Source organism: Spea bombifrons, chromosome 5, assembly GCF_027358695.1.
Source record: "Spea bombifrons isolate aSpeBom1 chromosome 5, aSpeBom1.2.pri, whole genome shotgun sequence".
NCBI lineage: Eukaryota > Metazoa > Chordata > Amphibia > Anura > Pelobatidae > Spea > Spea bombifrons.
In genome coordinates, this window is record NC_071091.1 from 1,177,319 (window position 1) to 1,195,343 (window position 18,025).

General features: G+C 53.0%; 1 protein-coding gene across 2 annotated transcripts; it reads left to right on the forward strand.

Moving 5' to 3' along the window:
- The first annotated feature begins 4,051 nt into the window (after positions 1-4,051).
- Positions 4,052-18,025, forward strand: SMARCC1 (SWI/SNF related, matrix associated, actin dependent regulator of chromatin subfamily c member 1). Of its 2 annotated transcripts, none has more exons than XM_053468057.1 (28): positions 4,052-4,540; positions 5,241-5,360; positions 7,566-7,651; positions 7,803-7,884; positions 8,517-8,609; positions 9,101-9,170; positions 9,401-9,470; positions 9,915-9,990; positions 10,369-10,494; positions 10,885-11,000; positions 11,128-11,252; positions 11,455-11,514; positions 11,848-11,885; positions 11,990-12,108; positions 12,352-12,423; positions 12,639-12,752; positions 12,831-12,984; positions 13,075-13,188; positions 13,325-13,384; positions 13,650-13,908; positions 14,120-14,281; positions 14,553-14,614; positions 15,037-15,151; positions 15,578-15,723; positions 16,102-16,236; positions 16,708-16,957; positions 17,227-17,394; positions 17,630-18,025. In XM_053468057.1, the coding sequence occupies exons 1-28, from the start codon at positions 4,088-4,090 to the stop codon at positions 17,701-17,703; spliced, it is 3,519 nt and encodes a 1,172-aa protein (XP_053324032.1). In that variant the 5' UTR covers positions 4,052-4,087; the 3' UTR covers positions 17,704-18,025. The 2 variants fall into 2 exon arrangements, with proteins under 2 accessions (XP_053324032.1, XP_053324033.1); XM_053468058.1 differs by having other exon boundaries at positions 14,556-14,614.

The following is an 18,025-nucleotide window of genomic DNA, read 5'->3' on the forward strand; positions in this document are numbered from 1 at the left end:
GAGGGCCCTTTACCATGTATAGTGCAGTCTCCTGCTAGAAAGGATTTATAACTATTATGGTAATTCTTATCACTAGATGTCTAGTTTCCATGGTAACTAAACAGGATTTACATCTTTTTTTTTAATCTACATCACCAGATGTCGGGATTTTGATGGACTTTCGTTTAGTTTTATTATTTTTTTTTTTGTAGAAGGGGTTAATACGGCGTTAACGTGGTATGCGCTATGCAGCAGCTTTGGAGCCAGGATTTTACGAGCCGGCAGGGGCGGCTCCTGGGGTCGCCGGCAGCGCTCATGCGGGATGAATGTTGCGTGTGCGTCGTAGACACCGGTAATGGTGAACCCAGGAAACATGATAGCAAAAACCCGTGTCTGGTGTGTGATTGTCGCTTGCCGCGTTTGTGTATCTAAGTTATTGTTGCTTGCGGTGTTTGTGTATCTAAGTTACTGTCGCTTGCGGTGTTTGTATCTAAGTTATTGTTGCTTGCCGCGTTTGTGTATCTAAGTTATTGTTGCTTGCCGCGTTTGTGTATCTAAGTTACTGTCGTTTGTTGCAAGACCCTGATCCAGAAGTGTGTTGGAGCAACGAGAGCCGCGGCTGCCCCCGGAGGCAGAATATGATCATGACTGTGATGACGAGTTCTGGTGACTCTGGATGATGTCATGTTTTGAAGATCCTCATGAGAAGGAGCAAGGACCACAGAACTGGCCCGATTCCAGCTCCACCGGACCCCGAGTCTGTAAAAATAAAAAATATATGTCTAAAAATTGAAGATTACCTGATTTGAAGCTGCCATTAAACAGCCGCCATTTTGTCTTGTATGAATGGGTTAATGTGTATCTGCGATAGGTTTTTGCACTAAGTGCCCCGTTGCTAAGGAATCGTAAGTTCTCTGGACCGGGGGAGAAGTCGCCACTTTCCTGAACGCTCTGCAAATAATACATGTGACCTGGGGTCACACAGGGGTCCCGGGTCGGTGGGGTCACACAGGAGACCTGGGGTCACACAGGGGACCCGGGCGGTGGGGTCACATGGGGGTGGGGGGTGTTTGGTACCTGTACGCTTCTGATAAGACGGTGGGCCCGGTCACCCCAGAGTTATAAACGCACACGGTGCCAGCAAAATATTAGATATTCAGATATCAGGCAGGAGTTTGCTGCCAGGTTTTACGTCCCTGGCCGTAAAGTGCTCCACCGCACTGTCCCCGCCCCATGTGACACCAAATGGGCGTCGCTCAGAGACAAAGTAACCAGAATTCTATAACCTGGGATTAAAACAGAGAAGTTCTTTATATTTTGATAAGGAACCGTAACATCAAGAAATTCCCGCGGATTATTTTACTTTAGTTTTCTGTGTTTTATCCCGGTTTATTTTAGGCTGTTTTGTGTGTATTTCTGCCGGTCTCTTTTACCATTATTTTTGTAAAGCACTGTGACTATTTTTGTCAAATTAAATATAAATGAATCAGTTCTGTCTGTGCTCTAAGTTTGAACTCCTGGCTCCGGGGATAGCCGTTGTTATCACGTTACCGTTTCTTATAATTTGAAAGTGCTATTTTTTTTTATAGATTGTGTTTTTCTATAGTTTGAGCAGTTCAGGGGGTTACCGAAGACTCCTTATGTATTTTTAAAACCTTAAATAGAACTTGGTGGCGGCAGCGAATAAAGTTTGGGGGTCGTTGGCAGGGCCGGACTGGCCCACCGGGATACCGGGAAATTTCCCGGTGGGCCGGAAGGTCCGGGGGCTGGGCGGCCATGAAGACAGCCGCTGAGCTGCCCCCCAGGCTGCCCGAAATCTAATCAAAGCGGCCGCTGGGTGCTGATGCGGCCGGCCGGCATCAGCACCCAGCAGCCGTGTGCGATGGCCGTCTAGTGATGGGAGCAGTGTGAGGGGTGAAAGCTCCGCCCCCTCGCACTGACCTTTCACCCCTCACGCTGCTCCCATCACTATGCAGCCATCAGATTGCTGGGAATGTAATCTGAACGGCCGGTGCGTGCTGATGCCGCCGGCCGCCTCTGCTTTAATACTTTTTTTTTTTTTTACTTTATATGGCGAGCCGATCCAGCTTACCATATAAATAAAAAAAAAAGTGTTAAAGTAGCTCCGGCCGGCGGCATCAGCACGCACCGGCCGTTCAGATTACATTCCCAGCAGTCTGATGGCTGCATAGTGATGGGAGCAGCGTGAGGTGGAAGCTCCGCCCCCTCGCGCTCAGACTGCTGCAGCACCGGATGTCAGGTCAGTGACTTCCTGTCAGGAGAGAAAAGAGAACAGTGTGCGGCTATCAGAGGACGGAAGTCAAGAGAAGTAGAAGGTGAGTAAAGTAATGTATTTTTTGTACTGTATGTTTTTTGTATTTGTTAAGAACAAAAAAAATCGGCATGTGTGTGTATGTAAGTGTGTCCCCCTATATGCCACTCTGCCTCAGAAATGCCTTATACCCCCCTATATGCCACTCTGTCCCATGATATGCCTTTTAACCCCCTATATGCCAGAGTTGCATATAGGGGTATAAGGCATTTCTGGATGCAGAGTGACATAGGGGGTCAAAAGGCATATCTGGAGGCAGAGTGGCATAAAGGGGGTTAAAAGGTATATCATGGGGCAGAGGAGCATATAGGAGGGTATAAAGCATATCGGGGAGGCAGAGTGGCATATAGGGGGCATAAGGCTTTTCTGGAGGCAGAGTGCCCCATGATATGCCTTTTAACCCCCTTCATGCCACTCTGCCTCCAGAAATGCCTTATACCCCCTATATGCCACTCTGTCCCATGATATGCCTTTTAACCCCCTATATGGCAGAGTGGCATATAGGGGGTTAGAAGGCATATCATGGGACAGCGGCATATAGGAGGGTTGAGGCATATCAGGGAGGCAGAGTGGCATATAGGGGGGGTATAAGGCTTTTCTGGAGGCAGAGTGCCCCATGATATGCCTTTTAACCCCCTTCATGCCACTCTGCCTCCAGAAATGCCTTATACCCCCTATATGCCACTCTGTCCCATGATATGCCTTTTAACCCCCTATATGCCAGAGTGGCATATAGGGGTATAAGGCATTTCTGGATGCAGAGTGACATATAGGGGGTCAACAGCATATCTGGAGGCAGAGTGGCATAAAGGGAGTTAAAAGGGATGTCATTGGGCAGAGGGGCATATAGGAGGGTATAAAGCATATTGGGGAGGCAGAGGGGCATATAGGGGGCATAAGGCTTTTCTGTAGGCAGAGTGCCCCATGATATGCCTTTTAACCCCCTTTATGCCACTCTGCCTCCAGAAATGCCTTATACCTACTATATGCCACTCTGTCCCATGATATGCCTTTTAACCCCCTACATGTCTCAATCATAGCTTTTATTAAATATGGAAAAAAATAGTCTACATGAATTAATAAAGAAATAAAAGTTTCTTACCAGAATATCGTGAAGAATAATGTGATCAGTGTTTTGTTCCACTGAATAAAATGGAACTTTTTCATCTAAAATGTTCGCAGTAGTAAATGTTTTGATCCCATTATGTGTAATGTATTTCATTTATTAGGGCCTTTTAACACTTTTGCTTTCTGGCATTTTAATACAAATAATGAGATAAAAAGAATGGCACATAGTGTGACTCGGGTGTGTATAAGGGGTGCGTGTGGGTATAAGAGCGCGACCGTGAGATAAACTATATGGGGCTGCTCTCCAAATTTTTCCAGGGCTGCTTTTCAGTCCCAGTCCGGCCCTGGTCGTTGGATGAACAGGAGAGGTTTGCAGTCTGCGAGCGAACACCGGGACTCACTCTACGCGTGCGCCAAACTCTGAGTAAAAACGGGGGGGGGCGCAAGGCGCATGCGCGCTTTATTGTCTCTACACGCCTTGTCGATAAAGTTTCGACAATTGCAAGTCGCGCATTGTGTGAAGAAGGGCGTGGCCTTAGCGTGTGCGGGCGGCATTACAACTGCAACATAAAGAACGGGGTTGGGCCTGAAGCCTCGGTGGGAGTGGCTGTTGCGCTCACTTCACTCAGCCGCAGGGTAAAGGCGTCCAATTCTAGCGGAAGGGGCGTGGTTGTGTCCCGCGCTCTGCCCATCTCTCCCTACCAGAACATGAAACAAAGGCAGGTCGGGGGGCCCGGGGCCCCTGGCGGTTGTAACGGATCCAGTAGCGGCGCCGGTGGCGAGTCCCGGTTAGCGGGAGCCAGGCAGCGCAGAAGGAGGCGGCGGGGAGGCGGAGCCGCGGCCGCCGGGGAGGACGGCAGTCCAGCCGGGCGGGACAGGCACATGCAGGCCGGGCCGCGGCGGGAGGAGCCCAGGAGGGAACCCGAGGAGGAGGAGGAAGACGGCGAGGAGGAGGAGGACGATTGTGAGGAAGAGGAGGACGACGAGGAAGCCGGAGACGAGGAGGCAGAGGGCCGGGACGGGGACGCTATGGCTACCGGGACTCCGCTTCTTCAGGCCCGAAGGAAGGACGGAGGCCCGTCCACCAAGTACTGGGAGAGCCCGGACACCGTGTCCCAGTTGGACGGAGTGCGCGTCTGGCTCGGCAAGAACTACAAGAAGGTCCGGGATCTGCATGGAGAGACGGGGACGGGCAGTCTAGGGCCTAGCTTTACCTGGGGGGAGGGATGTGGGATTAGATTAATGGCGGTAGCTTCGCAGTTACCTGACGGAGGAGCGCGGCCTAGAACTACCGGGGGGGCCTAGTGGTTACCCGCTACGGGGTGGATCCTAGAGCCCTGGGATCGGGTGGATAATGAAGCCCGGCGATCGCTTCCCCTCACCTGGATCACCCGGGGGGGGGGGTCAGGATCTGCCAATAGTCTCCCCCCGTCCTGGGGCTTTTCGTCAGTTATCTTTACCTGTTACCCTCACATGCCCGGCCGTGCCGCTCTCCTGCCTGTGACCGCTCACCCGTCTCTCCCCCGTATGTGTTCTGTGCCCCATACTGCAAGATTTTGGGTTTAAACCTTTATTAAATATTACTGCAGATAGAAACCCACCGGCAGATCGGCCCCATCCGGCCCCCGTCTAGTCGCCCGTTTCTCCTGCTGTAACGACTCAAACCTTAATCAGTCGTTGGTCTCGTCTTAGATTCAGGAGCCGGATGTCTATCCCATGCATGTTTAATACACTTATCTGCCACCCGCTCTGTTAAGTAAAAGCGGTTTGGATCGCCGTCTGTTAGCGTTTCGGGTGTTGCTCCCCTCGTCGTTCCTCGGCCCCCGGGTGCTGCTGCTGATGAATGTATTTTTTTTTCCAGTACATCCAAGCCGATTCCCCGACCAATAAAGCTCTGGCCGTTCTGGTCTCCCAACTCCTGCAGTTCCAGGAAGAGGCTTTTGGAAGACAAGTGGCCAACCCGGCCTTCACCAAACTGCCTGTGAGTGTGGGGTATACGCGGAGCCCCCGGCTGCGCACGCTGCGTACGGCCGTTCGGGGGGCCAACCATCTACCTTATTCTTCGTGTCCTATATGTGTGTGTAATATGTGTATATATAGTGTATATGTGTGTAATAACGTGTGTGTGTGTAATATGTGTATATATAATGTGTGTGTGTGTGTGTAATATGTGTATATATAGTGTGTGTAATATGTGTATGTATAATGTATGTGTATATATAATGTGTGTAATAACGTGTGTGTGTGTGTAATATGTGTATATATAGTGTATATGTGTGTAATAACGTGTGTGTGTGTGTGTAATATGTATATATATATAGTGTGTATGTATATATGCGTGTAATATGTGTATATATAGTGTGTGTAATGTGTATATATATGTGTGTAACGTGTATATATAATGTGTATGTATAAATGTGTGTAATAACGTGTGTGTGTAATGTGTATATATAATGTGTATGTATAAATGTGTGTAATAACGTGTGTATGTATAATGTATGTGTATATATAATGTGTAATAACGTGTGTGTGTGTGTGTGTGTGTGTAATATGTGTATGTATAATGTATGTGTATATATAATGTGTGTATATATGTGTGTAATAACGTGTGTGTGTGTAATATGTGTATATATATGTGTGTAATGTGTATATATCTCTCTGCTGGGATATTTGGAGCCGCTGTCAGGGATAATGAGCTGCAGCTCCGCGCCCCACAGGAGGCGAGATTTTACTGCCGTATTTTAATGCTGTTTGCTGTATATTTTGTAGGGCTGCAACTAACGATTATTTTAATAATCGATTAATCGGCCGATTATTTTTTCGATTAATCGATTAATCGGATAAAAAAAAACAATATGCAAATTTTTCGTTTATTTAAAAGAATTTAATGAACTGGATGTTAAAAAACAACTTAAAATTTACATTAACATTCTTATTTTGTTATGATGTAATAAAAAACAATATTTTCAAAGTACAAGAACCCAAACACAATATTTATGAAACAAAATAACCCCAAACATTCTGAAAAGAGGTGGACTATTACTGTTCAAGAAACTTTGCCCCAGCACTTTGCACTTTGCACCCAGCACTTTGCACCCAGCACTTTGCACCCAGCCCTGGCACTTTGCACCCAGCACTTTGCACCCAGCACTTTGCCCCAGCCCTGGCACTTTGCATCCAGCACTTTGCACCCAGCATTCAGCACTTTGCACCAGCACTTTGCACTTTGCACCCAGCCCTGGCACTTTGCACCCAGCACTGGCACTTTGCACCCAGCACTTTGCACTGTGCCCCTGCACCCAGTCTCTAACTCTGCCCTGCACCCAGCCCTGCCCCCACATTCTGCCCTGCCCCCACACTCACACTCTGCCCTGCACCCACTCTGCCCTGCACCCACACTCACACCCTGCCCTGCATCCCCACCCCCACTCTGCCCTGCACCCAGTCTCCCACTCTGCTCTGCACCCACACTCACACCCTGCATCCCCACCCCCACTCTGCCCTGCACCCAGTCTCCTGCCCTGCACCCCCCACCCCCACTCTGCCCTGCACCCCCCACCCCCACTCTGCCCTGCACCCCCACCCCCACTCTGCCCTGCACCCACACTCACGAACCGCTCCGTGCGAATGGAGCCACTCGCACAGAGCGAACCGCTCTGTGCGAGTGGAGCCACTCGCACAGAGCGAACCGCTCTGTGCGAGTGGCTCCATTCGCACAGAGCGATTCGCTCTGTGCGAGTGGCTCTGTGCGATCCGTGCACATAGACATGAAGAATACTTACCTCCGGAACGCGTCACATCCGTCACGTAGCTAAAAGAAGGCGGAGACTGCAGAGCGTGTAGCAGAAGCGGGGAACGCTCGCGGAGGTAAGTAAAAGGAGCCGAGTGCTCCAACAACGAATTGATCACTCGATTAATCGATAACGGAAATCGTTATCGATGATTTCCGTTATCGATTATTATCGATTTTATCGATTCGTTGTTTCAGCTCTAATATTTTGGGGCAGTCTCGTGGGTTTTTGGCGTTTCTTGTCTGCAGGTTATTAATCCGCTTGATCTGCGTTTTTTTCCGTCCCGTTAAATGCCCTTTTCCCCCCGTGAAGAATGCGTTAATGTCGGGAAGTTTCCGCCGCCCCGTTAACGTTCTGTTTTGTTGCGATGTCAATGATGTCTTCTGTCGTTGCAGGTAAAATGCTTCCTGGATTTCAAAGCGGGGGGCGCCCTCTGCCACATACTGGGGGCCGCGTACAAGCACCGCACCGACCAAGGATGGTAGGATTGGGGGGGTCGTCGGCTCTGTAACTCTTACACTGTTGGTTGGCGCTGTCAGCCGTCAGGCTCTCATTGGCCGCTGAGTGTGAATGGGTGGTGCGATGGTTAATCCCTGCAGAAAGTAAAGAGTTAACATGTCTTCTGTTTTCAGGAGGAGGTTCGATCTGCTAAACCCGTCGCGGATGGATCGGAACGTCGAGATGTTTATGAGCATCGAGAAAACCTTAATGCAGGTAATTGCAGGTCCTCGCGGTGGAGGGGGGGAGTGCGGAGTTACACGTGACGAGGTCTCGGCGGCCCCCTCGCGGTGGGGGGGGAGTGCGGAGTTACACGTGACGAGGTCTCGGCGGCCCCCTCGCGGTGGAGGGGGGGAGTGCTGAGTTACACGTGACGAGGTCTCGGCGGCCCCCTCGCGGTGGAGGGGGGGAGTGCGGAGTTACACGTGACGAGGTCTCGGCGGCCCCCTCGCGGTGGGGGGGGAGTGCAGAGTTACACGTGACGAGGTCTCGGCGGCCCCCTCGCGATGGGGGGGGTGAGTGCGGAGTTACACGTGACGAGGTCTCGGCAGCCCCCTCGCGGTGTGGGGGGGAGTGCGGAGTTACACGTGACGAGGTCTCGGCGGCCCCCTCGCGGTGTGGGGGGGGAGTGCGGAGTTACACGTGACGAGGTCTCGGCGGCCCCCTCGCGGTGGGGGGGGTGAGTGCAGAGTTACACGTGACGAGGTCTCGGCGGCCCCCTCGCGGTGGGGGGGGTGAGTGCAGAGTTACACGTGACGAGGTCTCGGCGGCCCCCTCACCGGCTGCTGCTCCGTACGCAGCGGGTTTCTTCCTTTCTATGAATACGATGTTTGCGCTTCCTGTTGCAGAACAATTGCCTGACGCGGCCGACAGTCTACCTCGTGCCTGAAATCGACCTGAAGTTGGCCAATAAGTTAAAGGATGTCGTGAAGCGTCATCAGGTGGGTCGGCGGATCGTGCGTTTAATGTGTATAATAGCCGTCCCTTTATTTCTTCCGCCACTTGCAAATGTGTAGAGACTCGTTAGAACCCCCCCATTCCCGTCCCGAAGTCCCCACGGACGCCTCTCCTACCGCCGCGCATGGTCGCTCCACCAGCTCCAGGCTCGCCTGCTGGGGATCTGACTCTCGATAGGTTGCTGTTAGTCGCTTCCTATGTTTCTCTTAGAAAAATGGAGTTTAAAGGATTTTCATATAATGCGGATTTTATCGGAGTCTCGTTTAACCCCTTCCCTCGAACACTGAACCCAGGAGGCTTACGCTTCAGGCACGCGCTCGGTAGGGAGAGATTATAAGCGTGTGCCGGGGTAATCCTCCCCGTCTTACTCCTCGCATCCCCTCCGTCACGCACACGGCTGATCAAGCCTTCGTATTGCAGCGACCGCGTGTTTGTTAAGCATGATGGGAGTGGAAGTAACTAATCTTCTTATTAGGGCTCCGTGACGGAGGAGAAGCAGAAGGCCTCGCATCACGTCTACCCCATTCCCGCCTCGCTGGATGACGGTAAGAAATGAATCGGCCCTGGCGCCTGCAGGGTTAATCGGGTTAAATGCTGGCGATTTTAAGGAACTTTTTTGGCTGAAAAGCCTAGGTTTTCAGCTTTAGCTCGTTTTGTAGGCCTCTGTCGCCGGTGGGGGTCCGCCGGTTGTGTAATCGTTACTATGGGGGCTCTGTTTCCTCTGCGACTCGCCGTCTCTCGCTCTCCGGCGCTGATCGCTTTCTCTCTGTTTCAGATGATTGGCTGAGACCCGTAATAAAAAAGGACAAGCAGGTTCTGGTGCACTGGGGCTACCACCCGGACAGGTAACGTGCCGCGCGTGCGCTGACTGCTGGAGGAGAGCTATTTACCCCACCCCCGGCCCTCTATGGGTTATTTTGCTGGAAAAAAAGCTGCCGTTGGGATTGAGCAAAATGTAACGCTAGGCTTTTTAAAAATGATCTTTCATGAAGTTTCGTTCCGTTGTAATCGGACTCTGGGTTGGGAAATCTAGTTTTTAAAAACTAGGGCAGCATAAAATCTCCGAGCCCCGCGTCTGTTATTAAAGGGTTAAATCTCGCCAGCCCCGGGCGATTCCGGTAATAACTCTTGGGTTTGTTGGAAGCGCGCGGCCGGGGTCATCTCTTCTGTATAGAGCCGGGAATACCCGGCGTCAGCGGACCCCGGAGTTCTGCCCTTCTGCGCGCGTTAATGAATCCGCCTGCCCGCCGCCCCTGGGACCCCCCGTAACGCGCTCTGCTCTCTGACAGCTACGACACCTGGATTTCAGCCGCGGATTTAGACGCCGACGTGGAAGATCCTCCGATAGCAGAAAAACCGTGGAAGGTAATTGGTTAGAAGCGCAGCTTCGTCTAAAAGATTTCATGCGCTGCAGGCTTCTAATTCTTTGTGAATCCGTCTGTAACGACCCATTTAGCAGAGAAGGGCCGCGCGAATCTCTCCCTTCCCCCACCTTAGAATTGCTTTGGTTTCGTTTAAAACACGAAGCTTGTTTTTTCTGCTTTAGTGCCCCCCACAGCAGCCTGGGTGGGCTTTCTCCCATCTGCCTCCGCCTATAGACTGTGTGCCCCCCCAAAAATAAGACTCTTGGACGGTCCAGACTCGAGCTGTAAAATGTTATCTATCTCTGAATGCAGGAAGCGTGTAGTTATGTTATGTTTTCTTATGTTATATATGTTTATCGCGTGTCATTTTTGCGTTTAGGTTCATGCTAAATGGGTTCTGGACACGGATTTATTCAACGAGTGGATGAACGAGGAAGACTACGAGGTGGATGAAAGTAAGAAAGCAACCAATTTCCGGCAGAGGATCTCCCTGAAGAGCGAGGAGGTAACGGATTCGAGCGATATCGTCAAATGTATGCGCGAATAAATGGTCTGTTTCCATGGAAACAGAATATCCCTTTACACTGGTTTCCTCTTGGCATTTGCTCCGTATTAAAGCTCGTCTTGGTTTCATCAAGTCCTACGTGTTACGGCTCTGTACGCTTAAATAGCCTCGCGACCGGTATAATTATTCCTCCCTGTTCAGTTGGTGATCATTCCTTCTGTACAGGAAGTCACTGAGTTGCTGCTTCTACTAAATTTCTCCAAAATTACAGCCATTAACAAAAAGCACAAATTGTAAAACCTTCCGGTGGTTATGGAGGCGAGGGCGGCAGGTCACATGGTGTTATCACCATCGCTGGGTTATTCATGGATTTTTGGCGTCTTTTTGCAGGCCGTCCGAAGCCCCGAGCGGAAGGACCGGAAATCTCTCGCCAGCGTCAAAAAGAGGAAGCGCTCGCCGTCTCCGCAGACGCCGGCCGAGTCCCGGAGAAAGCCCGGCAAGAAAGGGTAAGAGCAGAACCCGTCCGGGGGGGCCGCGCTTCCTCATCCACAAATACTCGGTTCTGTACCCCGGGAAGGCGCGTGGGGTCTGTGATGATGGCAGCGATTGTTTAATATCCGGCTTTGGTTTCAGGCCGGGGAATCTGTATGGGAAGCGGAGAGGACAGAAGGACGAGGAGGAGCAGGAGGATCTGACCAAGGATATGGAGGACCCCACGCCGGTCCCAAACATGGAGGAGGTGATCCTGCCAAAAAACGGTGAGCGATCGTCCGGAAATAACGGCTGCCGGTCGGTTTCAGCTGCAGCTCTGGGTTACATACTGGTCATGTGCCCCCCCCCCCACACACACACACATGTAACACATATGTCATCACGGAGTAAGATGTCTGTAAAGTGACAGCGAGGTCCTCTCCGTGTTTAGCGCTCTACGGGCACTGACTGCGACTCTTGTGTTTTTAGTGAATCCCAAGAAGGACAGCGAGCACACGCCGGTGAAAGGCGGCCTGGTGGCGGATCTGGGTAAGGACTTCCTAGACGTTCTCATTTACTGTGGTAAACATGTTTAGAACACGCATGGCTGGGTACGTACTGCATGGGTGTCTCGGCGTCCTGATATTCAGTCTGGTGCCGCTTCTGCCGATCGCTCTCTATACCCCGCGTTTGGCACGAAGTCTCCGCCGCTTGTAACGACGCATCGGCTCGTGGGGATCCTCGCGCCAGCCGGGGGGCCGAGAGCCGGTTACTCTGCCGTGTGATGTTTTCGGGGGTGCTCCGGCTCGGACCTCGCTCTGGCAGACAGTCTGCTTGATTTGCGGAGATCACAATGTAACCTCTTCTTGTTTTCGTCTTCAGATGAGCAGGAGGAGGACGCGGTCGCTGCCAGCGGGAAGGTAATCCTCGCTGTTATTTAATGACTCCCCGGTATAAATGCCCTCTGTACTGGGTAATAAGCGTCCGTGTAATTTGTTTCTCTCCCTTCTCGTGCCCCCCGTAGGAGGATGAAGACCCCGGCAGAGACCAGAGCAGGATGATGGATAACGGGGAGGATAACGTCACCGAGCAGACGAACCACATCATCATCCCGAGCTACGCCGCCTGGTTTGATTATAACAGGTACAGCCGCGGGGTAACGTCCGCTGTGCTCATGAAGGACTCAAAGGGCTCTTCTCACTGAGGCAACCGGTGGGACGTCGCCGCTCATCTGACCCTCCGTTGGTTGCCATAGCAATAGGACCACTTCTGTGACTTTGCCCCAAACTCGCCTTTTGGACAGCAAGTCCCTCGCTTTTTGTAAAGATTCCCCTCCTAGCGACCCAATCGGCTCTGAACTAAACCCAGAATATTAATACTTTGCAGCATTCACGTCATCGAGCGCCGGGCCGTCCCCGAATTCTTCAACGGAAAGAACAAGTCGAAGACCCCCGAAATGTGAGTAAACGGGATGAGGAGAGGAGCTTTACGGTGTCCGGTGCTGGCTAAGCTTCATGGGATTTATTTCCAGAGCAGACGGAGAGCCTCCTGCATCTTCCCGGCTTTAACTGATCCGGAAAAAACATATCGGATAAAAATTGTATTTTAATGTCTAATTCTTGTCGCGGTAACCTTGACGATCTTATAACTTTGCTAAAACGTAACTCCTGCAGATACCTGGCGTACCGGAACTTCATTATAGATACCTACCGCCTGAACCCCCAGGAGTACCTGACGAGCACGGCGTGCCGGAGGAACCTCACCGGAGACGTGTGCGCCGTCATGAGGTCGGTTGTGATGTCACATCTGCGTAACTCGACATCATCAAACTCCTATCGCAGCGTAACTCCTCTGTGTCTCTGCAGGGTCCACGCTTTCCTGGAGCAGTGGGGTCTGGTGAATTACCAAGTGGATGCAGACTCTCGCCCCATGGCCATGGGCCCTCCACCCACACCCCACTTCAACGTGCTTGCCGACACTCCTTCCGGACTCGTGCCCCTGCATATGAGGACCACTCAGGTACGGCTCTGGATGTTTGCCGGTCTCCCCGTCTGTCGCCGTGCGCCGTTTAGCTGACATGTCTAACTGCCCCGGTCGCTTGCTTCTCAGGTGCCTTCGGCTCAGCAGATGCTGCATTTTCCTGAGAAAAACAAAGACAAACCGATGGACCTCCAGAGCTTCGGTCTGCGCACGGACGTCTATTCAAAGAAGACTCTGGCTAAGGTGCGACTGTTGGGGGGTAACGTTAATGTCTTTGTGTTCTCGCTGCGGTGGGGGTTACCGAGGACCCTGTGAGCATGCGCTGTGCAGGGGTTTGGACTCCCTGCCTTAATCCGCGTTTCTTCTCTTTTGTACGCAGAGTAAAGCCGGCAGCGCTGGCCGGGAGTGGATGGAGCAGGAGACGCTGCTGCTGCTTGAGGTGAGGCTTTGAATGGGTTAATTCTTCCTGAGCGAGAACCAAACCTCGTCTTAGTTTCAGGAGCCGTATGTCTATCCCATGCATGTTTAATACCCTCACCGTATTACCCTCTACCACTTCTGCTGGGATGCCGTTCCACTGTTCTACGACCCTCTTGTTTAAGAAAAATGTACATTACGCAGCCCACTCGCTCTGCACGTGTAGCGAAGGGCCGCTTGCCGCTGTTGTAGGTGCGGATGTTCAGTTTGTCGTCCTTCTCTTCCAGGCCCTGGAGATGTACAAAGACGACTGGAACAAAGTGTCTGAGCACGTGGGGAGCCGCACTCAGGACGAGTGCATCCTCCACTTCCTGCGCCTGCCCATCGAGGACCCGTACCTGGAGAACTCGAACGCGTCCCTCGGGCCCCTCGCCTACCAGCCTGTCCCGTTCAGCCAGTCCGGCAACCCGGTCATGAGCACCGTGGCCTTCCTGGCTTCCGTGGTGGACCCGAGAGTGGCCGCGGCCGCCGCCAAAGCTGCTTTAGGTATTCCAAAAACACACACATGCCACGGCGCGTACTCCACAAACGTGTGACGGCGCTTAAATCCCGGGCGCCTGCGTCAGAATAATGGTCAACAAACACAATAACCGATCCACGGACGGGCAGCCGTTTATTATAGAGATAATGCCGCATGGCAGACGGGCGCTTGCCGGGTGTAGTCCGTGCTCTCATACCGTGTCCCTTCTCCCGGCAGAGGAGTTCTCGCGCGTCCGGGAAGAAGTGCCGCTGGAACTGGTCGAGGCTCATATCAAAAAAGTGCAGGAAGCGGCCAAAGCCCTGGGCAAGGTGGACCCTTCGTACGGGCTGGAGAGCAGCTGCATAGCGGGGACCGCCCCCGAGGAGCCGGAGAAGACGGGTGAGTCGTTCTGTGACGGCCTGCGGGTAAAGCGGAGCCTGTAGAAGTAAAACGCTCCTCGTCCGCTTGTCGGGGTTAAGATGTTATTTCTCATACAGCTTCCTTAGTGAATAAACCCCAGCGGGTTACTTTGTGTAGCGTTTAACGGTTTTACGAACCAGAAAGATTAAAGCGATCGCGGATCCCGTGCGTCGGGCGGCCGAGGCACTCTTTAGCCCGCGTTATGATTTATACATGTTCCCCCGAAGTGACGCTCGTTTACTCTGTACAGCAGATGCCGCCGAAGAGGACAAAATGGAAACTGAGCCGTCGGAAGCCGCACCGGCTGAAAAAGTGAGTGTGAGTGTGCGGAGCGAGTGGGGGCTCAGCTATATGGTGGGGGGGTATATAAGATAGACAAATCCCGAAATCCTGTCTGCTTTAACATTGGTCTTTATATCGATTCCCTAACCCTGCCCCCCCCCAGCAATGTCGCTCTAATTCTGCCCCAAAATAAGCATTAATTCTCTTTAAATACCCGGTCCCTCCCCTGTTGGTATGGGATTAATGGGGCTGGGGGTGGGTTGCTGACCCCATTACTTCTACTCCTAAGCAGCCCCGGGGCCTTTGTCATGTGACTGCAAGCGATCACATGACTGCCCGGCTCCTATCGGTCCCTGCCCTGGTAATACGGCTGCGCATGGGCCCTGCTTCGTCATACGGAGACCCGGCCCGGTTACAGGACGTTTTTTTATTTGTGCGCCAAATGTTTTCAGGCCGAGATAAAGAGCGAGAAGGAGGGAGAGTCGGAGTCGTGCGAGAAGCCGGAGGGCGCGACGGAGAAGAAGCCGGAGGAAGAGGAACCCGAGCCGGGAGACGAGGAGAAGCCAGGTACGTCTTGGGTTTGGATTGGATGCTGCGTTTACAAAGGGTGTCCCGGCGAGTGGCCCTAAGGGCCCTTAGGACTGGGGCCGGTTGTTCTCGGTGGTCTCGAACGCAGTGCGAGGGATTGATCTGCGTATCTCCAGGGCCGCCGTTCGCGTATAGAAACATGTTTGCTCTCGGCGTCTGTAGCTATATCTTTATCCCGTGTTCTTATAATATATCCTGGATAGTCCGACGTAAATGGAATGGGTTTTAACTTACTGAGAGGGTGGAAGATGCATGGAACCACCTCCCTGCAGAAGTGGCAGAGGTTGATACTGTGAGGGGATTGATTCCTGCGTGGGGGAGACGCGGCTAATGCGAGGCTAATAAATCCTTAAAGCGTGCAGATCAGACACGACTCGCTTTCACGATTATTCCTGTAACTTTTAGAAGACGACTCCGAGGAAAACAAGGAGAACATCGAAGCCGCCAAGGAAAGCGACCCGGCCAAGAAGAAAATCGAAAACGACATTTCTGAGGGCAACGTCGCGATGGCTGCCGCCGCGGCCCTGGCTTCCGCTGCCACCAAAGCGAAGGTCGGTCTGCTGGAAGCTGCCCCTGTGTGTGAGAGATGGGGGGGGGGAGAGATAGCTGGAGCCCACCTCTGTGTGTGAGAGATGAGATGGGGGGGGCCTTGGGCCCACCCCTGTGTGAGAGATGGGGGGGGGGCAAGAGCTGGATGCTGCCCCCGTTTGAGATGGCGGGGGGGGGCTTGGAGTTTGTTGAAAGACAGCTGGATCCCCCCTCTGGTTCTGGGGCAGGTTGTCCAGCGTTCTGTTGCGTGATGTTGCTGAAGGGCCGGTTTTGGACGCAGTGTGAGGTATCCGTATCTCTTGCGATCTGTAAAGTGTTCTCTTGGCTGATTCCCGTTTGGCGTCACTTAAGGCTCCTCTGTGCCTCGCTTCTCCCCGTAGCATCTCGCCGCCGTGGAGGAACGGAAGATCAAGTCGCTGGTGGCCCTGCTGGTGGAAACCCAGATGAAGAAGCTGGAGATCAAGCTGCGGCACTTCGAGGAGCTGGAGACCATCATGGACCGAGAGAAGGAGGCTGTGAGTGATGAATACGGGCCGCTGCTGGCCGCTGTCTGCCTGCGCCGGCCGCTCGTCGGAGGTAGCCGTGGCCGCTGTCTGCCTGCGCCGGCCGCTCGTCGGAGGTAGCCGCTGTCTGCCTGCGCCGGCCGCTCATCGGAGGTGGCCGCTCGCTACCGCTGCGCTTGTCGTCTTGCGGTTGCTGGGGGTCCAGAGTCCGATCTCTAATCCGTGCCGTGTTTTCACGGTGGAGACGCCAAGTGCGCCGGTTTTGGCTTCTCCGTGGCGTTAAGGCCAAGTTATGGCTGCCGCGGGACTTTCTTTCTCGGGATAATTACCGTTTCAGAGCGCGGCCGGCGTCTTCGCTGCACTTGGTGTGAGGACTCCGGTGCTCGGATAATCCGAGGCTGGGAACGCGGCGGCGCTAAACTCGCTTGCTTTGGATAGACGTTCAATCGTCCCCCGATAACCTTCTCTCCGTTTCCCTCCCAGCTGGAGCAGCAGAGGCAGCAGCTTCTCGCCGAGCGGCAGAACTTCCACATGGAGCAGCTGAAGTACGCCGAGATGAGAGCGCGGCAGCAGCTGGAGCAGCAGCAGCAGCAGAGCCTGCAGCACCAGGGCGCGCCGGGACCCAACCTGGGTCACATGGGGTCTCCTGCCCTGCCGGGGATGATGGGGCAGCAGCAGCCACCACCCTACGGGGTCCATCACCCGATGCCACCCCCCCATCTGACACAGCCGGGTGAGAGGCACTAATATAAGTGTTTGGTGCCAATGGTGGAGATTCAGGAGCCGTATGTCTCTCATGCATGTTTAATCCCCTCACTGTATTACCCTCTACCACCTCTGCTGGGAGACTGTTCCACTTATCTACCATCCTCTATATATTCAGGGTAGTCTTTAGCGTATGGGATGGTGGGTTGTCATGGTGTGACCTGCGCACGGTTGTTGCTCTCGTGGTTTTATGGTTATTGCCCCCGTGGGGTAACTGCTCACGCTTGTGTCCTGCAGGCCAGATGCCAGGACCGGGTTCCGTGATGTCCGGACCACCCATGCCCCCACGTATGATGCCCAACATGCACCCAGCTAGCGGACCTCACCCACCTCCTCCCTCGGGCATACCCCCAATCCCTGGCAACATAGCTGGTCCACGGGCCCCGGTGGCCCCCAATGGCATGTGTAAGTAACTCCCATCATTCTCAGCTCAATGTAATTTAAAGAATTTGGGGGGCGTACCTATCGCTGCCGGTACCTCCCCCCCCACGCACACACCTTATTCTGCCCTGAATCCCAACTATTAACCCATTGATTGGAGAGATTAGCGTTGTGTGCGGCCCCCCAAACAGCTTGGAACCCGCGTTTGTTTTTTATTTTCTGTTTTGATTTTAATTTCCTCAATTCTTCTTCTTTTCAGATTCGGGGCCTCCACCTCCCGCCGAGGGTCCGACTCCCCCTCCCATGGTGCCTCCTGCCCCATCTGCCCCCTAAGCAGACCCTCGGAGGACTCAAACCGCTCGGCCGCTTCCCCGGAGTGGTTGTTTTTTATACAGTAAATGTCTCTAATCGACCAAATGATAAATACGGCTCTTCCGCATACCTTTTTTTTGTTTTCTCGGGTATGGTTTGAGTATTTATTGGGGCGCAGTGGGTCGGGGGTCCGTGCGTTGACCCCCCCGGGATCTCATCGACGTTTCAGCCGCCTCTTCTTCTCCCGACCTTTGTTTGCGTGTTTCGTTGTAGCGTTCGCTCCCGTTTCACAGGCTTTTGCTTCATTTTTATGACTTTTGTAATAAATCCTCACGTAGCCGTC